General features: G+C 55.8%; 1 protein-coding gene across 3 annotated transcripts in view; it reads right to left on the minus strand.

Annotated features, from left to right (window-relative positions):
* Nucleotides 1-14142, minus strand: part of TBKBP1 (TBK1 binding protein 1) — a 60725-nt gene extending 46583 nt beyond the window's left edge. The window contains exons 1-4 of one of the 3 annotated variants that reach the window (XM_048830359.2): nucleotides 14010-14142; nucleotides 1871-2147; nucleotides 1137-1259; nucleotides 248-352 (exon numbers count right to left, since the gene is read on the minus strand). In XM_048830359.2, coding sequence (XP_048686316.1) covers nucleotides 248-352; nucleotides 1137-1259; nucleotides 1871-2092 — 450 coding nt within the window. In that variant the 5' untranslated portion in view covers nucleotides 2093-2147; nucleotides 14010-14142. Of the gene's footprint in view, nucleotides 1-247; nucleotides 353-1136; nucleotides 1260-1870; nucleotides 2148-13733; nucleotides 13920-14009 lie in introns of those variants that run through there. The other 2 variants (XM_075123591.1, XM_048830360.2) reach the window with 2 other exon arrangements.
* Nucleotides 14143-17105: the final 2963 nt, after the last annotated feature.

Genomic DNA, 17105 nt, shown 5'->3' on the forward strand with positions numbered 1-17105 from the left:
ACAGATGGGGAAGACACAGAGACTAAGGGTCTTGCCCAAGGCACACAGGATGTCTGTGGCGACAGCAGGGAATCAAACCTGGATCTCCTAAGTCCCAGGCCAGGCCAGTCCAGGCCAGGCCCTTAGCCCCCTGACTACCCTCTTCCTAGCTACCTATGGATTATTCAATCTGGATTCCTCTGGCCTATTTTTGAGTGGTTGAAGACCGTGAGGTCGCGGCTCACGCAGGGCACTCGCTGGTACCTACCATCTCCCCCAGCTCCGACTCCAGGTCGGCCTTCTCCACACACAGCTTCTCATACGCCTGGATCATCTCGTCCAGCTGCTCCTCTCTCTCTTTGCTCTTCTGGAGCTGGAAAGAAGCAAAGGGAGCTGTTCGCAGGGAGCAGAGAGACGCGCCACCGAGTGGAGCATTGGCCGGACCTCTCCAGGCCTGTTAAAGGAGGGCAGGGGGTGCGTTGTAACAATGGACACATGCTAAAGGTACTAAAGGCCGAGATCCGAGCCGCTCTGCCGTGGGGTCCTCTGATTCGTTAGCAGTGGGGGAGACGCTGATCCTGCTCCAGCCAGAGAAAGAAGTGGATACAGGAACAATGATAGAAGATAATAAATAGCTTCCATTTTCCCAGCCCCTTTGAGCCACAGTGCTTGACAAGTGTTATATAGGCCGACACCACCTCTGAAATGCAGCCACCTCTGGGGTGCAACACAGCAGCTGTTTAACAGCACCCAGCAATGTTTCAGACAGGAAGAGAAGAAAAACAGCATGCCCGGCTTAAATGGCTCGGGAAGGGGCTTTTTGGTTGGCAAAGTATAATTACAGGAACTGGAATTTGGCCAGGATGCCAGGCTTAACCCCCTTGCATCTGAGAATTCTCCTCCATAGGGGCCTGCAGATCCTTCTATCCCAAAGGCTGAGAATTCGTCTCTATGGGGCTCTGCAAACCACCCCCAACACAATCAGCGGGGCTGTGAATCCCCCTCTATCGGGCCCTCCAGACACACAGACACCTCTGCAGCACAGGGCCTGGCTAGCTCCATCTCCCAGACCTCGCCACAACCCTGATCTTTTCAGCTAGGAACCAACGGGCCTGGGCAAGCCAGCTGCGAGGTGCCAAGCCCCTAGAGCCACCCACCTCATGCTGGAACTGGTTCAGCTGCTGCTGGAGGCTGGCCTTCTCGCTCTTCAGCAGGGAGCACTCCTGGGTGTCGTAGACGGAGAAGAGGCGCTCCTCTCCGAACTCGCCGATCACCGGGTACTGCAGCCACGGGGCGAAAGCAGACATGGGCATCAAGGAACCCGCTGACAGCAGCACGGGGCGCCCTAACTCAGCAGCCCCGGCAACTCCCCAGGAGCCCGGGGGCTGCCCCCAGCTGGCATCCAATGGAGCAAGTCGCAGGCCGGCCCCGGAGAACAGCGCTCGGCTCAGATCGGAGGGACTCCCAGAGCTCAGTCCAGCGCCGAGCGCAACAGAGACGCACTCTGGTTAAGCATCATTGTGCTAGAGACACCGGAAACTGCACGCCCAGCGGTGTACAATCACGGGGACAAGCCCAGAGCTGCACACTGCGCATACAACCCACAGAAACACGTGAGCCCAGAAAACACCCCCCCCCCAATCAAATCTAAAACCCCAGAGATGCTGCCCACGAAGCTGTGAACAGGCGTACAAACCCAGAGCTGCACGCCCAGCTGTGTATTACTACGTGCGTGACCCCAGAGCCGCACACGCCGTGCCTCACTGGTACAGCTGCTCTTACAGTTATCCCCGGACTCCTGGCGCCTGTCCCAGTGGTGCCATTCGCCTGGCCGGGGTCAGGTCCGCCCTGGATCTGGCGGGGGGAGAACGCGCGCCCTCTCACGCCTCACCTTGATCTCATACATCTTCAGCCTCCTCTTGAGGGTGGAGTTCTCCCTCTCCAGGCTGGTCAGGCGGTTTTTGATGTCGTCGTAGGCCGTGATGAGGGCAAAGTGAGAAGCCGAGCACATCTCGCTGGAGAGGTCCGTATTGGGGCTGTCCAGCCACACCTCATCCTGGCACAGGGCCTCCTGGGTGAGGATGCTGATGTCATCCTCGAACATGGAGTCCATCGCACGGCTCAGGACGGGCCTTCAGCGGGAATCGCCAGGGCACAGCGACTCCTGACTGCAAAAGAACAACAGGGGCCAGGGTGAAGAGAGGAAGCAGGGCCTAGTGGTTAATCATCGGTGCTCCGGCCCAAGAGCGCTTGCAACCCCCAGAAGCTGACCAAGGAAGCATTATCCCCATTTTATGGGGGGGGGGGGGAGGGAACTGAGGCGCAGAGAGACTTGCCTGAAGTCACCCCAAACCTCTCAAGTCCCAGCCCAGCCACAAGAACAAAGCACTTGGACAAACCACTTAACCACAGCATTAGCTCTGGGGGAGACACACTGGTGGCTGCTGGTGGATGGTGTCGGAGATTTCTTTTAAAGCAGACCAGGAAATGGGCAGTGAGGGGTGCCCATCTCATACTGGCAGGGAAAAGGGCTTGTGTTTATTAATGAACTGCCATAAAAAAAATTTTAAAAAAGCCCCCCGTCCTGGAACACAAGAGAAATGCGGGACAGCTAGGCCTCCATGCTTCTGAGCGCGGGAGGCAGATAAATCACAAAGCCAGGTAATGGTGGGGAATTAAAAGATCTCAGCACTGTGACGCCTCTGCCAACAGATCGGCTGAAAAGGGGAGCGAGCCTGGAAGAGGGACCAGAACTATCTAAGTACTCCCCCGCCCCAAACACACGAAAAGATGGGAGTTGGGGACATGACACAGCGATGCCAACTGCACAGTGAGTCAGTGCAAAGGGGGCGGATGAGGACAGAACCCGACGAGCAAACTTGGTGCTGGCTTTAGCATCTTCCAGCGGAGAGGATGAAAGCCATTTAAGTCACCGCTAAGATCTGCTCAGAATTAATACATAGGCCTTCTCCTCTGTAGATCTCAAAGCGCTACCCAGCACATCTGGCTAATAGGCTATTGAATTGTGGCTAACGCAGGTGGCTTTTTAATAATGTGGCTAATAAGAAAAATTAAAAACCACCAAGCGTGGCTAGCATCGAATTTCTAGTGGACACCACTGCACGACACAGAGATTTTTGTCCCGGTATCACTATGTCAGTTAGGGGCAAGGTTTTTCTTTATGGCTACAGTTATCCCAGTACAATTTCTAGCGTGGGTGCAGTTATCCTGGTAAAAAGATGCCTTATACTGGTGGAGCATATTCCCCTCCTCATACATGTCTAAGCTAGACCAGTATAAGCAGCTTGATACTAGTAAACCTGCGGCCACTCCGGGAGGGGGATGCAGGATTTTAGCTACACTGCTCGTGGGTAGACAAGATCTGAGCACCAGGATCCGCATGGGATAGATGGGGCTACTACAGCAGTGAATTCAGACAGGAGGCTGCCATGCCCAGTGTCGCACGAGGCTCTCACAGCACGGGGGGGAAGGCACCCGTGACGTGTCAGCCAGCGGGGGCGAGCTGAAGGAAGTCTGCCTTGGTGTTCTTTATGCGCTGAGTGGGCCAAAGGAAGGCGTACATTACAGCAGCATAAGACTCCTCTCTGATTTGTGGCCGAGTGGGGTTAAGTGACTTTCTCAAGGTCCCAGAGGAAGTCTGTGGCTGAACCCAAAATAGATCCCTGTCCCGATGTCTCCCGGGCCAGCGCCTTAGCCACAAGGCTCCCCTTCCTCCCTACAAATAAGAGGCAGAAATACAGCGTTCCCTATAGAAAGACACACTCATCACCAAGAGCACAGCCCGCGCCTCCTGATTCCTGGCACAGACACCCCCCACCCCCAATGCTTGCCTGCCCAGGCACCGCAGACCTGCGTTAAACCCACAGAGGATGCTGGGGCACCCTCTTCTCGTCAGGTCACCAGTTCAAATACGGCTCGGATCAATAGGGCCTGACGTTCCGCCCAGCTGTTTATGGAACTAGGTGAATGAGACGGGGGCTGCAATCCAGAGCTTTAGCGGACAGGTGCCTCTGACATAGCTAGCACCAGCTGACCCCCTTGTTGGCAGCCTCAGGAAAGGAACGGGCCATTAAGACTTATCTCTCACCGCCATGCGGGTCCCTCCAGGGAAAGGGCCAGGGCATGTGGGAATGTCTCTCTTCCATGCTTAACTAACAGTGACACAAGGGGTTAAGGCACTGACCTAGCATGCAGGAGACCTGGGATCAATTCCCAGCTCTGCCACAGACTCTCTGCATGACCTTGTGCAAGTCACTTAGCCCCTCCGTGCCTCAGTTTCCCCCTCGGTAAAATGGGGGAGAATAACTCTGAGTAGATGTCTCTGCAGCCTGACCGGCAGGGTTATCAGAGCAGGGTGGGCTAGGAGTCAGGAAAGCCCCAGCTCCACAGTGTGACCTCAGGGGAGTCACACGTCCTCTCCCACCCTTTGTCTGCTTAGCTTGTCACTATGCGCCCAGCACCCAACCTGCCCTTGACGGGCTTTTAGGCGCCCTTCAAACAGCTGTTTCCCAAAGATCTTTCTGTGGCTTGTGCCAGAGGATGGCTACAGTGCCACTCTCTTTGCTGAGGGAATTAGTATTTAAATGCATTCAATTAAATAAAGCCTACAAAGAGCATCATCACAACGTCAACCCCAACTCAGAGGGCAAACGAACAAACCAACCAACCAACCACAAAACACGCACTATGAACCAACGTAGGAAAAAAACCACAAACCTCCAGATGCCACCCCCGCAATCCCCCAAAACTCAGGGGAAAGGCAGAGGACTTGCCTTCACTGCTAAATTAACACAGAAGTTACAACTCAAGCCCCACTCACACACAAACCCTTCACTCAAATGCACGGTGCTTGTAACTGGAGTTGGGCCAGCCCCAAGGGAGAGACCCCTCAGCTGCTGCCCCAGACTCTCTGCAGTGTGAACGCCGGCTAGCGCAGGGCTTCTCTCCGCACATTTTCCAGTGACCTCAGAGTGCGGCCATCAACTCTTGCTGGTGGCCACTCTGACCATTTTTCCTAAAATACTTAAGTAACTTTAGGAAAAACAGATAAATATGCACATATACCCGTCCAAACCATTGAAATTTATTTATGCAGAGGTTGGGTTTTTTTGCAGACTCAATGATAAAAATAACATACAGTTGTTTCTATTCCTTACCGGACCTAAACAGAATAGAAACGCAAATAAGGTGCTTTGCACGTTCTTGTCTTTTGTTGTTGTCATCGTCGCGTTTCTTTTGCTTTCTGGTGTCTTTAAAAAAATAAATAAATACTTACGAGCTAGTAAGTCTGCTGTTGCGAAAAGTAATATTTGTTAATATCACTTTTCACATTAAGCCAGAATTAAGCCCTGGATGGGGAGGCGGGTAGGGAGGCAGAGCGAGTCGGGGGGACGGATGGGGTGGCAGGGAGGCAGTGGGGGCCAGGGATGATACGGGGTGCAGGGGTGAGCCGAGGACCAGCATCCACAGCCGGGGTCCAGGACGGGAGCCTGCTGCCTGCCACTCCAGGGCTGAAGCCCGAAGCCAGAGCCTCACGGCACCCAGGGAGGTGGGGAACTCACTGGCTGCCTGCTCCTCTGATGTTTTTGGTTCCAGAGGGGGCAGGGGAGGGGCCACTGGAGGCTGTGGCTGCAAGAAAAGCCCCGGTGACCACAGGCAACCACGGTGGCCGCATTCGAGAAACACTGGGCTAGCACCATCCGAATACTGCCCGGTCTCCAATTTTCCCCCATGTGCCCAGAAAGGTCAGGCAAGTTGTCCCATATGTTCCTGGGAAAGAATCCCTCCTGCAGCACGAAGAGCTGTGGGATGTGCCCCAGAAGTCTATAGGATACGGATGGCATTATGGGATGGAGAAAATTGCATGATGGGAACTTGACTCCTTGCTTCCAGTCGTCCCTGCACGACTCATTTCTACCCCACAATGCATCGCGAAAATGGCCCAAAAGGCACTGCCTGGGACGGCGGCGTGTGGCACACCGGGGTAGCTACCCGCAGTGCACCGCACTCTGCATCGACGCAAGCGCCCCGGGCGAGCGGACGCACGCGCCCAAGCAATGTACCAACAGCGGTGGCTGGGTGCCGAGGTAACTGGCGTCGACCCAAGCCTGGAGTTAGGGCGACCAGATGTCCCAATTTTATAGAGGCGGTCCTGATATTTTTTCTTATAAAGGCACCTATTACCCTCCACCCCCCGTCCCGATTTTTCACATGTGCCATCTGGTCACCCTACCTGGAGTGCAGGCATGGCCTTCGCGAGCGCAGCCCAAGCACGGGGAGTTAACTCCGTGGTGAAGACAGACCTTGAGAGTCAGGGGACCTGGGTTCTAATCCCAGCTTTGCTGCTGACCTGCCATGTGAATTCAGACACTCAGTTCTTTTCGTTAAACCTCTTTGATCCCTCCCCCTTTGCCTATTTAGATTGCGAGCTCTCTGGGGCAGGGACTGTCTCTCACACCGTGTTTTTAATGAGAGAGGTCACAAGCAAGCCCCATTGTGCCAGGAGCTGTACATGTCCAGAGGAGAACACGGGGCTTGCCAGCAATCTGAACAGAGCACGTGGGAGATACGGTCACACAAAGCATTAATGCCACCAGCACGAGAGGGGAAGTGGTTTGCTCGAGGTGAGCGGCAGAAGTGGGAACAGGACCCAAGGCTATCGAGTCCCAGTTCTGTGTTCTAACCACTGCACCACACTGCCTCTGTAAGACCTACCCCTTGCTGTCAAGGCCCTTATGCATTGCTGTAGTACGAACAGCATAGAATCAGAGCCAACCGCCTTGCAACGGGCTGAATGACATTAAAGAGATGAGGTTTGAAACAAGCCCGTTAGATTGATTCCAAGCCCTTTTGACTCAAAATCCCTCCATCCACAATTGACGTTAATTGAGCTTTTCATAACCCTGGGTTCCATTTCAAGCTGCACAGCTATTAAACTATTATGCCTGCTTCACCACCGTCGCCAACACCACAGCCCCCCCGCACCCGGCTGGCACTGGTCCAGCGAAGGGCATCGCTGGGAACTCCAGGCCATTGCAGGAAAGGACAGCACAAGCCGAGCCGGGTTGGACTAGCCCGTCGCAGAGCAGGCGATGGGGTTACAGGAAAAGCCATGATAGTACATCCAGCGGGATAAGGAAGGCTAAAAGAGAAGGCAACCTCGGGCACTAAATGACCTTTACGCTCTCCCGTAACACTTGTCTGTTCAGATGCTGTATTTACAGAGAGGACATAAAGCCAGCACAACACAGAGCCTGTTAGGGGAGCAGGCTATTACAGGAGCTAGTAATAAATCCTGGCATTTATCCTGGACCCTGGAAAGAGTAATTAATCCTGAGACCACTGCCATGAGGTACTGGGAGATGGAGGGGTTGTCGAGCTGTTTTCCAGATGGGGAAACTGAGGCACAGGAGGGTTAAAGTCTAGCTCGTCCAAGAGTGGCCACAGATCCCCAGCACCTCCATCCTTGAGGCACTGTAGGGGCCTGGCTTTTGGAGGGTGCCGAGTGACGGTTGCTCTAGTCAATGGGATCTGTAGGGGTTTGGCTCCTTTGAAAGCCAAGCCCCCTTAAGGCATCTCAAGTTGGGCTCCCTAAAAATTGGAAGCGCCCAGAAATCAGCAGCCACCTGAAAACATGGCGGTTAGCCACAAAGAGAACGTGTCAAAGCCAGAAATAGACCCCAGAGCCCAGACTCCCAATCCCCTGCTTGATTAGACCTCCCTCCCTCCCTCAGCTAGCATGAGAAACCAGGAGCCCCAAGTCCCAGTCCCCTCCTCTGACCACTATCCCACACTTCCTCCAACATCAGAATCTTCCCTCTCCCTCCTTCCACATTTCTAGATCTAAATCTCCTCTCTTGCCACCCGGGCCTCGTGCTGGCCTGACTCTTGGCCGGCACAGGGCTATGAATCAACCGTCTGCAAGAAATCGCTCCGAGACACCGGGTGCCCTTCGGAACAGTTCACTCACCATTCTGGAGTCCTTCATGTCTCAGTTATTTGTTCTGGTTTGTGCCCACCCTGAGGGGACGCATTTATTTCCGTTTCCCATGTCACAGGTTATTCCTTAAGAGGCCTGAGCTTACCCCAGAGGACTGGGCACAACAGACCTAGGAGAGGCTGGCATTAGAACATGCAGTTGTCCTAACCCAAGTTATCAGGAAACCCTTATATGTGAGATTTGCTTGAGACAAGCAAAGGCAGCACCGCCCAGCGAACAGGACTCCTGGGTTCTATTCCTGCTTCGAAGCGGGGAGTTGGTTCGAGTGGTTACAACAAAATGGACTGGGAAGCAGGACTCCTGGGTTCCATTCCTGGATCTGGAAAGGGAGTTGGGTTTAGTTAGAGCAGGACTGCTGGGTCCTAGTCCCCACTCTGCCATGAACTCACTGTGTGACCACTTTGCCTCTCTGTGCCTCGGTTTCCCCATCTGTACAATGTGGGATAATGAAACATACTCAAGAATGCACCGCGTGTATGCTGAGCGTCCTCGGGGCTTGTGCAGTCTCCGGCAACCCCTTGCCTTCTCCAGCAGCCCTGTACAACAGCCTGGAGAGTCTGCAGCAGTGTCGGACAAATCAAAACATTGAGACATTCACTGAATCCAATAGGAAAGCAAACCATGCAATTGCTACAGCTTCCCCACTTATTGCATGCCATTTATTTTACAAGGCCTCTACATTTTTAATCGTTCTTCTGCTGCAGAACTTTGCAGTTAAATGCATCACTGCCTTGCAGGAGTTCTTGGCATAGGTGAAGCTGTGGGTTTTAGTAGCTGGGGAGAGGACAGGTGAGGTGTTTGGCACCTGGGAAGGTGTGGTGGCAAACGGCAATAAACATAATAGTAAGTATACCAATAGGTAACTAACTAGTTAACAATAGTTTAATAGCTGACACTGATTGTGTCATCATTAGTTTTCAGAGTTAACCGCCCCCTGATATGAACAAGGCAGTTCACCTCTCCTGTGTTTTGGTTTCAGGCTGTCTGCAGGCTCTGTGGGGGGAGGGATAGGAACTTGAATCCCCGCCCCCCCGAAATACCTGAACTGGTGCTACTGGCAAGCATGATTGCGTCAGTTACGTCTGAGTGATGAACTTTGCAACCATAAGGCCTAGAAACATTTTATTTACATGAAGGAACAAGAAGCCAAACATTCCCCAGCTGCAGAATCACGGTGCACCTGAGCCTCAAAAGCAGGTAGGCAAGTAACCGGTAGGATCAATTTCCAGCACGAACGCACAATCCCAAACACCAGGCAGGTGCTAGACTCCTTGGCCAAAATTCCCCAAGGGCGGCTTGATTCTCAATAGTTTATCATACCCTGGCCATCCCCATCGTCTTCGGTTCTCTCCCACAGGAGCCAGTCAATCCCACAGGAATCAGTGGGAGTTCCTCCTGTCCCAAGGGGAGACACTGGGCCCCGGCTGTGCAGCGTGACGGCTGGCTGGTGCATTTCAACAGCACCAAACCCAGCTCTGGTTTGCAGATCGCCCAGGGGGACAACAAGAGCTAGAGGGACCAACGACCCTCCTCAGTGCCTGCTTCACTGCCTACTCCCAGCTCTCTCCCACTAAGAGCTGGCAATGTGAACAAAGAATTCAGTTTTTCCACTGAATGCATCCGATGAAGTGAGCTGTAGCTCACGAAAGCTTATGCGCAAATAAATTGGTTAGTCTCTAAGGTGCCACAAGTCCTCCTTTTCTTTTGCGAATATGGACTAACACGGCTGCTACTCTGAAAAGAATTCACTGAAACTCAGACCGACATTGACATTTGACAGGCACCACTTCACCATGGGACCATCCCAGATAACAACAGCTTCCCAGGCCCGGTAGTTTAAAAAGCAGGGGAAGATGATTTGAGAGCTACCCCCTTTCATAGCGTACCTTCCCCAGCCCCTACAAAAAACCAGCTATGGCTGTGTCCTCCCCACCCCCAGCAGATCTGAATCTCTTTCCTGCCCCTGAGCTTCTTGGTTACTCAGCGGTGATGGGAAAGATTCCTCCCTTAATTACTTTTCATTTCCCTTGCCTGCTTTCTCTTTCACTTGTGACCAAAGCAGCAGTAACTCGCTGCCCAACAGAGATCGCTCCAGGTATCGGGGAAGGCGGCAAAGATGGCGCGCATGGGTAAGGGGGGGCTGGAACACTTTGCACTGTGGGGTTGCTGAGAGCCATTGAACCAAACAGCAAGCCCTGCATCCAATGGGAACCACTTCCAGCCCAGGGGTGCGGCAGCCTCTCTCCTTCCAGCACCTCTGCGCATGGGTGTGCAGCCGTGAGCCTCAAGCGTGCGAGCGAAATCCCGCCAGCGTGCGCGACGTGGGAGGGAAGCTTGCCAGCTGGTGTAGAGGAGCGTGAGAGAGCGCGTGTGTGTCTGGGTGCAAAGAGTGCGACAGTGTGTGTGACCAGCTGTACGAATGTGCGTGCGTGAGCCTGAGTGTGCACACCGGCACATGCTGCAGGGTAGCAGTGAGCATGCCGGCGTGTAAGGCTGGGAGCGGGTGCGTGTGAAAGGAGCGTGCATCAGGGTGCATAACACTGAGTGTGAACGTGCAACACTGTGCTCCTGAGCGTGCACACGGGCCTGTGACCCGCATCCCGTGTGAAGTGCGAGTCTGACTGTGCGATGTTGTGAGAACAAGTGGCGAAACTGTTAACCCCTTCCTCTCTGCTCTGCGAACCGCAATGCAAACACTCAACTTCCCAAATGGAGGGCACCAGAGCAGGCCTGGGAGGCAGCCGAACCTCCCTGCGTCCGCTCCAGCCAGCCAGGAAGATGTTTGCAAACAATAAACTACCGTTACCTGGCTGGCAAAGCCCCAGCTCCCTGCTGTGAGCCTTCACAGAGATCAGCCTGCAAGCCCAGACTCCCTGCCCCTCCCTCTCACCCCACACAGAGTCATCCCAAGCAGCCAGATGTTGCATTTGCTTCCCTGAGCCCGAAGTAGAGCTGATGGGGGTGGGAGGGGAAGGGTCGGTCCAGCTGATCCCTCTAGTGTGTAGAGAGTGGGGTGAACACACACAATGGGAGCAGGATGGGGGAGGGGCATGCTTGCCATACTTGGGGGGAAGGGTCACGTGAATGGGCCAGGGTGTGGCGGGGGCTGCATGTGCAGCTGTATTAGCTTTACAAGTCACATATGCAGAGTGGTCAGAACGCAGGGGGGGGGGGGCAGCCACAGAGGCGGGGATTGCAATGGGATGGGGGGGACAATGATGCAATGGGAATGGGGGGTGGGGGATCAGGGTTGGAGTGTCTCACAGACACAACAGAGTCCCGGGAGTTAGGCTGCGAGGGTCACAGATGCAATGGGGTCACAGGTCTTAGGATGCAGGAGGTCAGAATATGGAGGACCCAGAGGTGCCCTGGGATCAGGATGGGGGAAGATCACAATTAGAGGGGTCACAGATTCAGAGTGTCAGTAAGCAATGGGGGGACAGACACAATGGGATCAGGGAGTTAGGGGTGTGGGGGTCATGTAGGCAGGGGTCAGCACACAGAGGTTGGAGGATCACAGATACAATTGGTTGCGGTGGGGTGTCATGGATGCAGGGTGTTAGGATGGGGGAGTCATGGATACAATGGATAGGATGGGGGGATGTTATAGATGCAGGGTGTTAGGATGCTATGAAGCAGTTGGCCCGAGATCAGAATGTGGGGCGGGGGGGGTCACAGATGCAGGGAGCTGGGGGTCAGGGTGGGGACCAGAGATGCAATAGAACGAGGGGATTAGGATTGGGCAGATGGTACAGATGCAGGGAACCAGGCAGGTCACAGATACATTGGGACCAGGGGCTGGGGGTGGAAGGGTTGGTATACAATGTGGTCTGGGGAAATTAGGGTGCACATGTGGGGTCATAGATACAGGGGGCCAGGGTTTGGGGGGGTCAGTATACAATGGGGTCCAGGGAGATGGGGGGGGTCAGAGATGCAGAAGCTGGGGGGTGAGGGCAGGGATCAAACATGCAATGGGATCAAGTGGCTAGTGGTGGGGGTCACATATGCAGGGATCAGTATGAAATGGGGCATCACAGATGCAATGGAACCAAGCATTGAAGTGTGTGGGGGGGGGTCAGTACGCAATAGAGTCTGGGGACTCGGGGAGGTTGGGGTGTGGAGGACTCACGGATATAGGGGGCTGGGGGTGGGGATCAGGGCAGGAAGGGAGCAGGGGTGCAATGGGGCCAGGGGAGGGTCAGGATGGGGGGTCCGGGCACAGAGGAACTAGGGATGCAGTGGGGCCTCGGGGAGGGTTGGGATGGGGGGGTTCCAGATGCAGGGGCAAGGGAGGGGAGGGACCAGGGGTGCAATGGGGCCGAGGGAGGGTCAGGATGGGGGTCTGGGCAGGGAGGGAGTGGGGGTGCAATGGGTCCGGGGGGGTCGGGGCTGAGGGGGTCCGGGCAGGGAGGGACCCGGGGTGCAATGGGGTTGGGGGGACCAGGGAGGGAGGGACCCGGGGTGCAATGGGGTTGGGGGGACCAGGGAGGGAGGGACCCGGGGTGCAATGGGGTTGGGGGGGTCAGGCAGGGAGGGAGCGGGGGTGCAATGGGACTGGGGGGGTCGGGCTGGGGGGCTGGGCGGGGAGGGACCCAGGGTGCAATGGGGCTGGGAGGGTTGGGATGGGGGGGTCCAGGCAGCGAGCAAAGGACCAGGGGTGCAATGGGGCTGGGGGGGGTCGGGCTGGGGGGTCCGGGCAGGGAGGTAGCAGGGGTGCAGTGGGGCCGGGGGGGTTCAGGATCGGGAGGTCCAGGCAGCGAGCGAGGGACCAGGGGAGCAATGGGGCAGGGGGAAGGACCTGGGGTGCAATGGGGCCGGGGCAGGGGGCGTCCTGGGGGGTCCGGGCGGGGAGGTAGCGGGGGTGCAATGGGGCTGGGGGGAGGGAGTCCAGGCAGCGAGCCAGGGACCCGGGGTGCAATGGGGTGGGGGGGAGGGCGGGCTGGGGGGTCCGGGCGGGGAGGTAGCAAAGGTGCAATGGGGCTGGGGGGGAGGCAGCGAAGGTGCAATGGGGCTGGGGGGGTGTCGGGATGCGGGGGTCCAGGCAGCGAGCGAGGGACCCGGGGTGCAATGGGGCCGGGGGGGGGAGGCAGCGAAGGTGCAATGGGGCCGGGGGGGGTGTCGGGATGCGGGGGTCTAGGCAGGGGTGCAATGGGGCGGGGGGGGGGGGCGATCGGGAGTCCAGGCAGCGAGCGAGGGACCCGGGGTGCAATGGGGCCGGGGGGGTGTCGGGATGCGGGGGTCCAGGCAGCGAGCGAGGGACCCGGGGTGCAATGGGGCCGGGGGGGGAGGCAGCGAAGGTGCAATGGGGCTGGGGGGGGTGTCGGGATGCGGGGGTCCAGGCAGCGAGCGAGGGACCCGGGGTGCAATGGGGCCGGGGGGGTGTCGGGATGCGGGGGTCCAGGCAGCGAGCGAGGGACCCGGGGTGCAATGGGGCCGGGGGGGGAGGCAGCGAAGGTGCAATGGGGCTGGGGGGGGTGTCGGGATGCGGGGGTCCAGGCAGCGAGCGAGGGACCCGGGGTGCAATGGGGCCGGGGGGGTGTCGGGATGCGGGGGTCTAGGCAGGGGTGCAATGGGGCGGGGGCCGGGCTGGGGGGCGCGGGGGCCGGTACAGCCCGTGTTGCTCGGACCCGCCCGGAGGAGACAGCCCCGCCCCTCCCCCCGTGGGACCCCCCCAGCGCGGGGGCGGGGGCCCGACCCCCGGCCGCAGGCGCCCAGCGCGGCGGAGCCGACTCACCGCAGCCCGGCGGGCTCCATGCTCGGCGCGGCCGGATCCCCCCGAGCAGCGCCGGGGTGGGGGTGGGGCGGCTCCTTCGCCCCCCACCGGGAATGGCTCCGCCGCTTCCCTTTTCCTGCCGCCCCTTTCTTCCGCTCGCACTAGCCCCCGCCGGCCGCACCACGTGGCCCCCCGCCGGGCCGGGCCGAGCCGAGCCGAGCCGGGCCGGGCCGGGCCGGCTGGATCCCAGCCCGGCGCATCCCCACCCAGCCCGGCACCGCTCGCCCGCGGGCTCACCCCTTCGCCCGGCTCCCCGCCTGGCCGGGGCTCGCCTGGGCCATGCCGGCTCCTGCCCGGCGAGCAAATAAACAAACCAGACACAGGGCGAGAGGGCCAGAGCCGCCCTGGTCCTTTCCAAGAGGGTCGGATCCTGTCCCCTTATCCCCCCCCCTCAATCTCTGCCCCCCCCTTTAAATGCAGCGATGTGTTTTTAAGGGAAGAGGAGGAGCTGGGGAAATAAACCTCCCCACGCCTCTCCTCTCCTCTCCCCCCAGCTGGCCGCCGCCTCTGCTGCTCATCCCACAACTTCCCAGAGAGGAGCGGCAGGTTCAATCTCCTCCGTGGTTATTTGTCTGGTGTCTGCCTCCCCCCCCCAGTCTAAAAGTCAAGAGGCGACTGACCTCGGCCGGCCAGAGCCCACTGAGTTAGCCACAGTTTCCCTCCCTCCCCTCCCCTCCCAAAGCTTAGGCTCAAACAAATTTGTGAGTCTGGAAGGTGCCACAAGTCCTCCTGTTCTTTCTGCTTCGTTTTTGGGGGGCCCAGATCTGAGACCCTCCCTTCGGGCGCCCAATGTTCAGAGGCCTGGAGCCCTCGCCTGTCCCTGCTGAAAACCAGGCCTCTTTAAGAAGGCTCAGGCCAGCCCCAAGACGACAGTCACTTTTGAAAACCCTAGGCCTGTGAGTTCCCCCCCCCCCACCCCCGTCTGTGAAATTTTTCCTCCTTCACAAAGCTGCAGGGAGCCCTCAGGAGGGGATGTTTGCAAGTCGCTTGGCTAGGGGAAGTCCTGTGTAAACACTACCTCTGCCTGTGGTTATAATTGATTCGTTTAAGGTGATCAGCAGTTTCAGGACCTTGGTGTCGTTTCCTCCCCCTGCCAGTGCTGGAAATTTTACACACGAATCAAATTTAGTTCATTCCTTTTGGAGCTTGGCCTCTGCCCTTAGGTTTATGCTGATGTCCTAGATGCGTAACGGTGGGATTGTGAAAAGTGTCTAAGTAATTCAGGGGCATTTAAAGTGCCCACTGGAGAGGTTTTCCACACTGATCATTTCCAGGCCTAAGGTTTGACTGAGATTTTTTTGGTTTAGGGGTGTTTGCTTGAAATGGGATTCTGTATACCCAAGGGGAAAAACTGAGTCTGCCAGTCTCTCCCCCCCTTGATAAAACACACACTCTGTGCATGGAGCGAAGCAGAGATGGAGAACTGAATCCCCCCCACATCCCACCAACCTACACCCAGAGCCACACTGTAACTGCTATGCCAGCCTTCCAGCGGGAGTCTGTAACTCCTGGGCATGCCTGGTGCAGAGTTTATGGCCACTGAGTCTAAGCATTGATGCAACAACCGACTCTCAACACCCCCCTCCAGCCAACCTCACTGGAGCTTAGGATGGCATGATCACTTTACCTGTGTGCCCATCGTGGGCAAGAGGTCTCCATGAGGGGGACCGTGGGTGGTACTTCCTCCAAAGGATGTATTTCATGCTAGCATCTACAACCCCCAGCATGCTCCCCAGTTCACTAGTCACGCAGCCCTGACTGACACGATGGGAAGTGTTTTGTTTTGTTGGAGAGCTCCTGCAAACTGATTTATTCCTTCTCAAGTCTTCTCAAGAAAGCCGTAGGAGTAGATTACTTCCATATTATGTATGAAAGATCAAAATAAAATTGAGACATTTTAAATAGAACAGTGGGAGAGAAAAAAAAAACAAAAAACCAAACCCCATTAAATACATGCAATGGGGCGTGGGATTTTTTTTTCCCCAGTGAGAACATATTATTCTTTAAATATCTCTCTATTTTGAGGCTTCCATTATGGAATTACATTATTTTTTCAGTTAGCTGCCCAGGGGCTTTATTAATAACTGTTAGCCTTTCTCTGGTGAAGCTGTCACTGCGGGTTTTCATATAGCCGTGTATGTTAACGGGGGTTGATGCAGGGCCTGAATGTGTCCTTTTAACAAACGCATCGTTGTCGGTGTCAAGAGGTCTGTAGAGTTGATGGTTGTTGGTTTTCTGAGGTCACACCCAGAGGCCCCAGTTGAGGTGTCCAGTTGTGGGGACGCACACACAGCCAGTAAGAGACATTGTCCTCCAATGATCAGAGGGGTAGCTGTGTTAGTCTGTATCCACAAAAACAACAAGGAGTCCGGTGGCAAATAAATCTGTTAGTCTGTCACCGGACTCCTCATCGGTTTTGTCCTTCCATGGAAAGTCGGAGCCGAAGAACCTTTCAAGGTCTGGGCCTTACAGTCTAAAATGGACAAAACAGACCAAAGAGTGGGAGAAAGGAAGCCTCATGAACCCCATTTCGCAGATGGAGCACTGAAACCCAGAGAGATTTGAAACTGACCTGGGGATTTGGGGTGCCCCAAACCTGGGTGTCCAGAGAGCAGATGCTCAGTGCTTTGAAAACCAGGCTGCTTTAAGGAGGCTCCAGTTGCCCTTCCAAAATCAAAAGACTTTTCGAAATCTTGACCACGATCACACAGGATGTTTGTGACCGAGGCAGGAATTGAACCTACATCTCAGAGGTCACTGCCTTCACCGGAAAGCCTTTCTTCCTAGAGTAGGGAGAATGGAAAAAGAAGTAAACATGTGTGGTTGATTGGAAAACCAAACTGTGTTTCTATGTAAATACCCGAGATGAATGCTGCAAATAATACATGAATCTTCACCATATTTCATCTCTGTGGGCTCTTATCTCCCTTTTACAGATAGGGAAACTGAGTCAGAGTGACGTGACTTCACCCTCAGTGGCACAGCTGGGCCACGTACTCAGGAGATCCTGGGTAGTCCTTTAGTGTCTGATTTTGTGCTAGTGTAACCAACAGGAATAGGGATATTAAAGTCAGCTACTCAGTGACTTTTCTCTCAGTCATATTTTTCACTTGTTGAATGAGTTGTCTCTGCATGCCCACAAAGGGGAAATTCACTGATAGCTGAAAGAGATCTTGTCTCCGTGGCAGATCGCTGTGTGCTCTCACCCTTCCAGCTCCCACAGGCTGTGCTACGTCGTTACTTAGGTGGGCCCCTAAGAAGCAGTGCTGGTCATTCAGTAGGCGACAGTCTTCCCTCTAGGTAAGAGTTTAACCAATGTCCCAGCCCAGGGTT

The sequence above is a fragment of the Caretta caretta genome, chromosome 27, assembly GCF_965140235.1.
Source record: "Caretta caretta isolate rCarCar2 chromosome 27, rCarCar1.hap1, whole genome shotgun sequence".
NCBI classification, from domain to species: Eukaryota; Metazoa; Chordata; order Testudines; family Cheloniidae; genus Caretta; species Caretta caretta.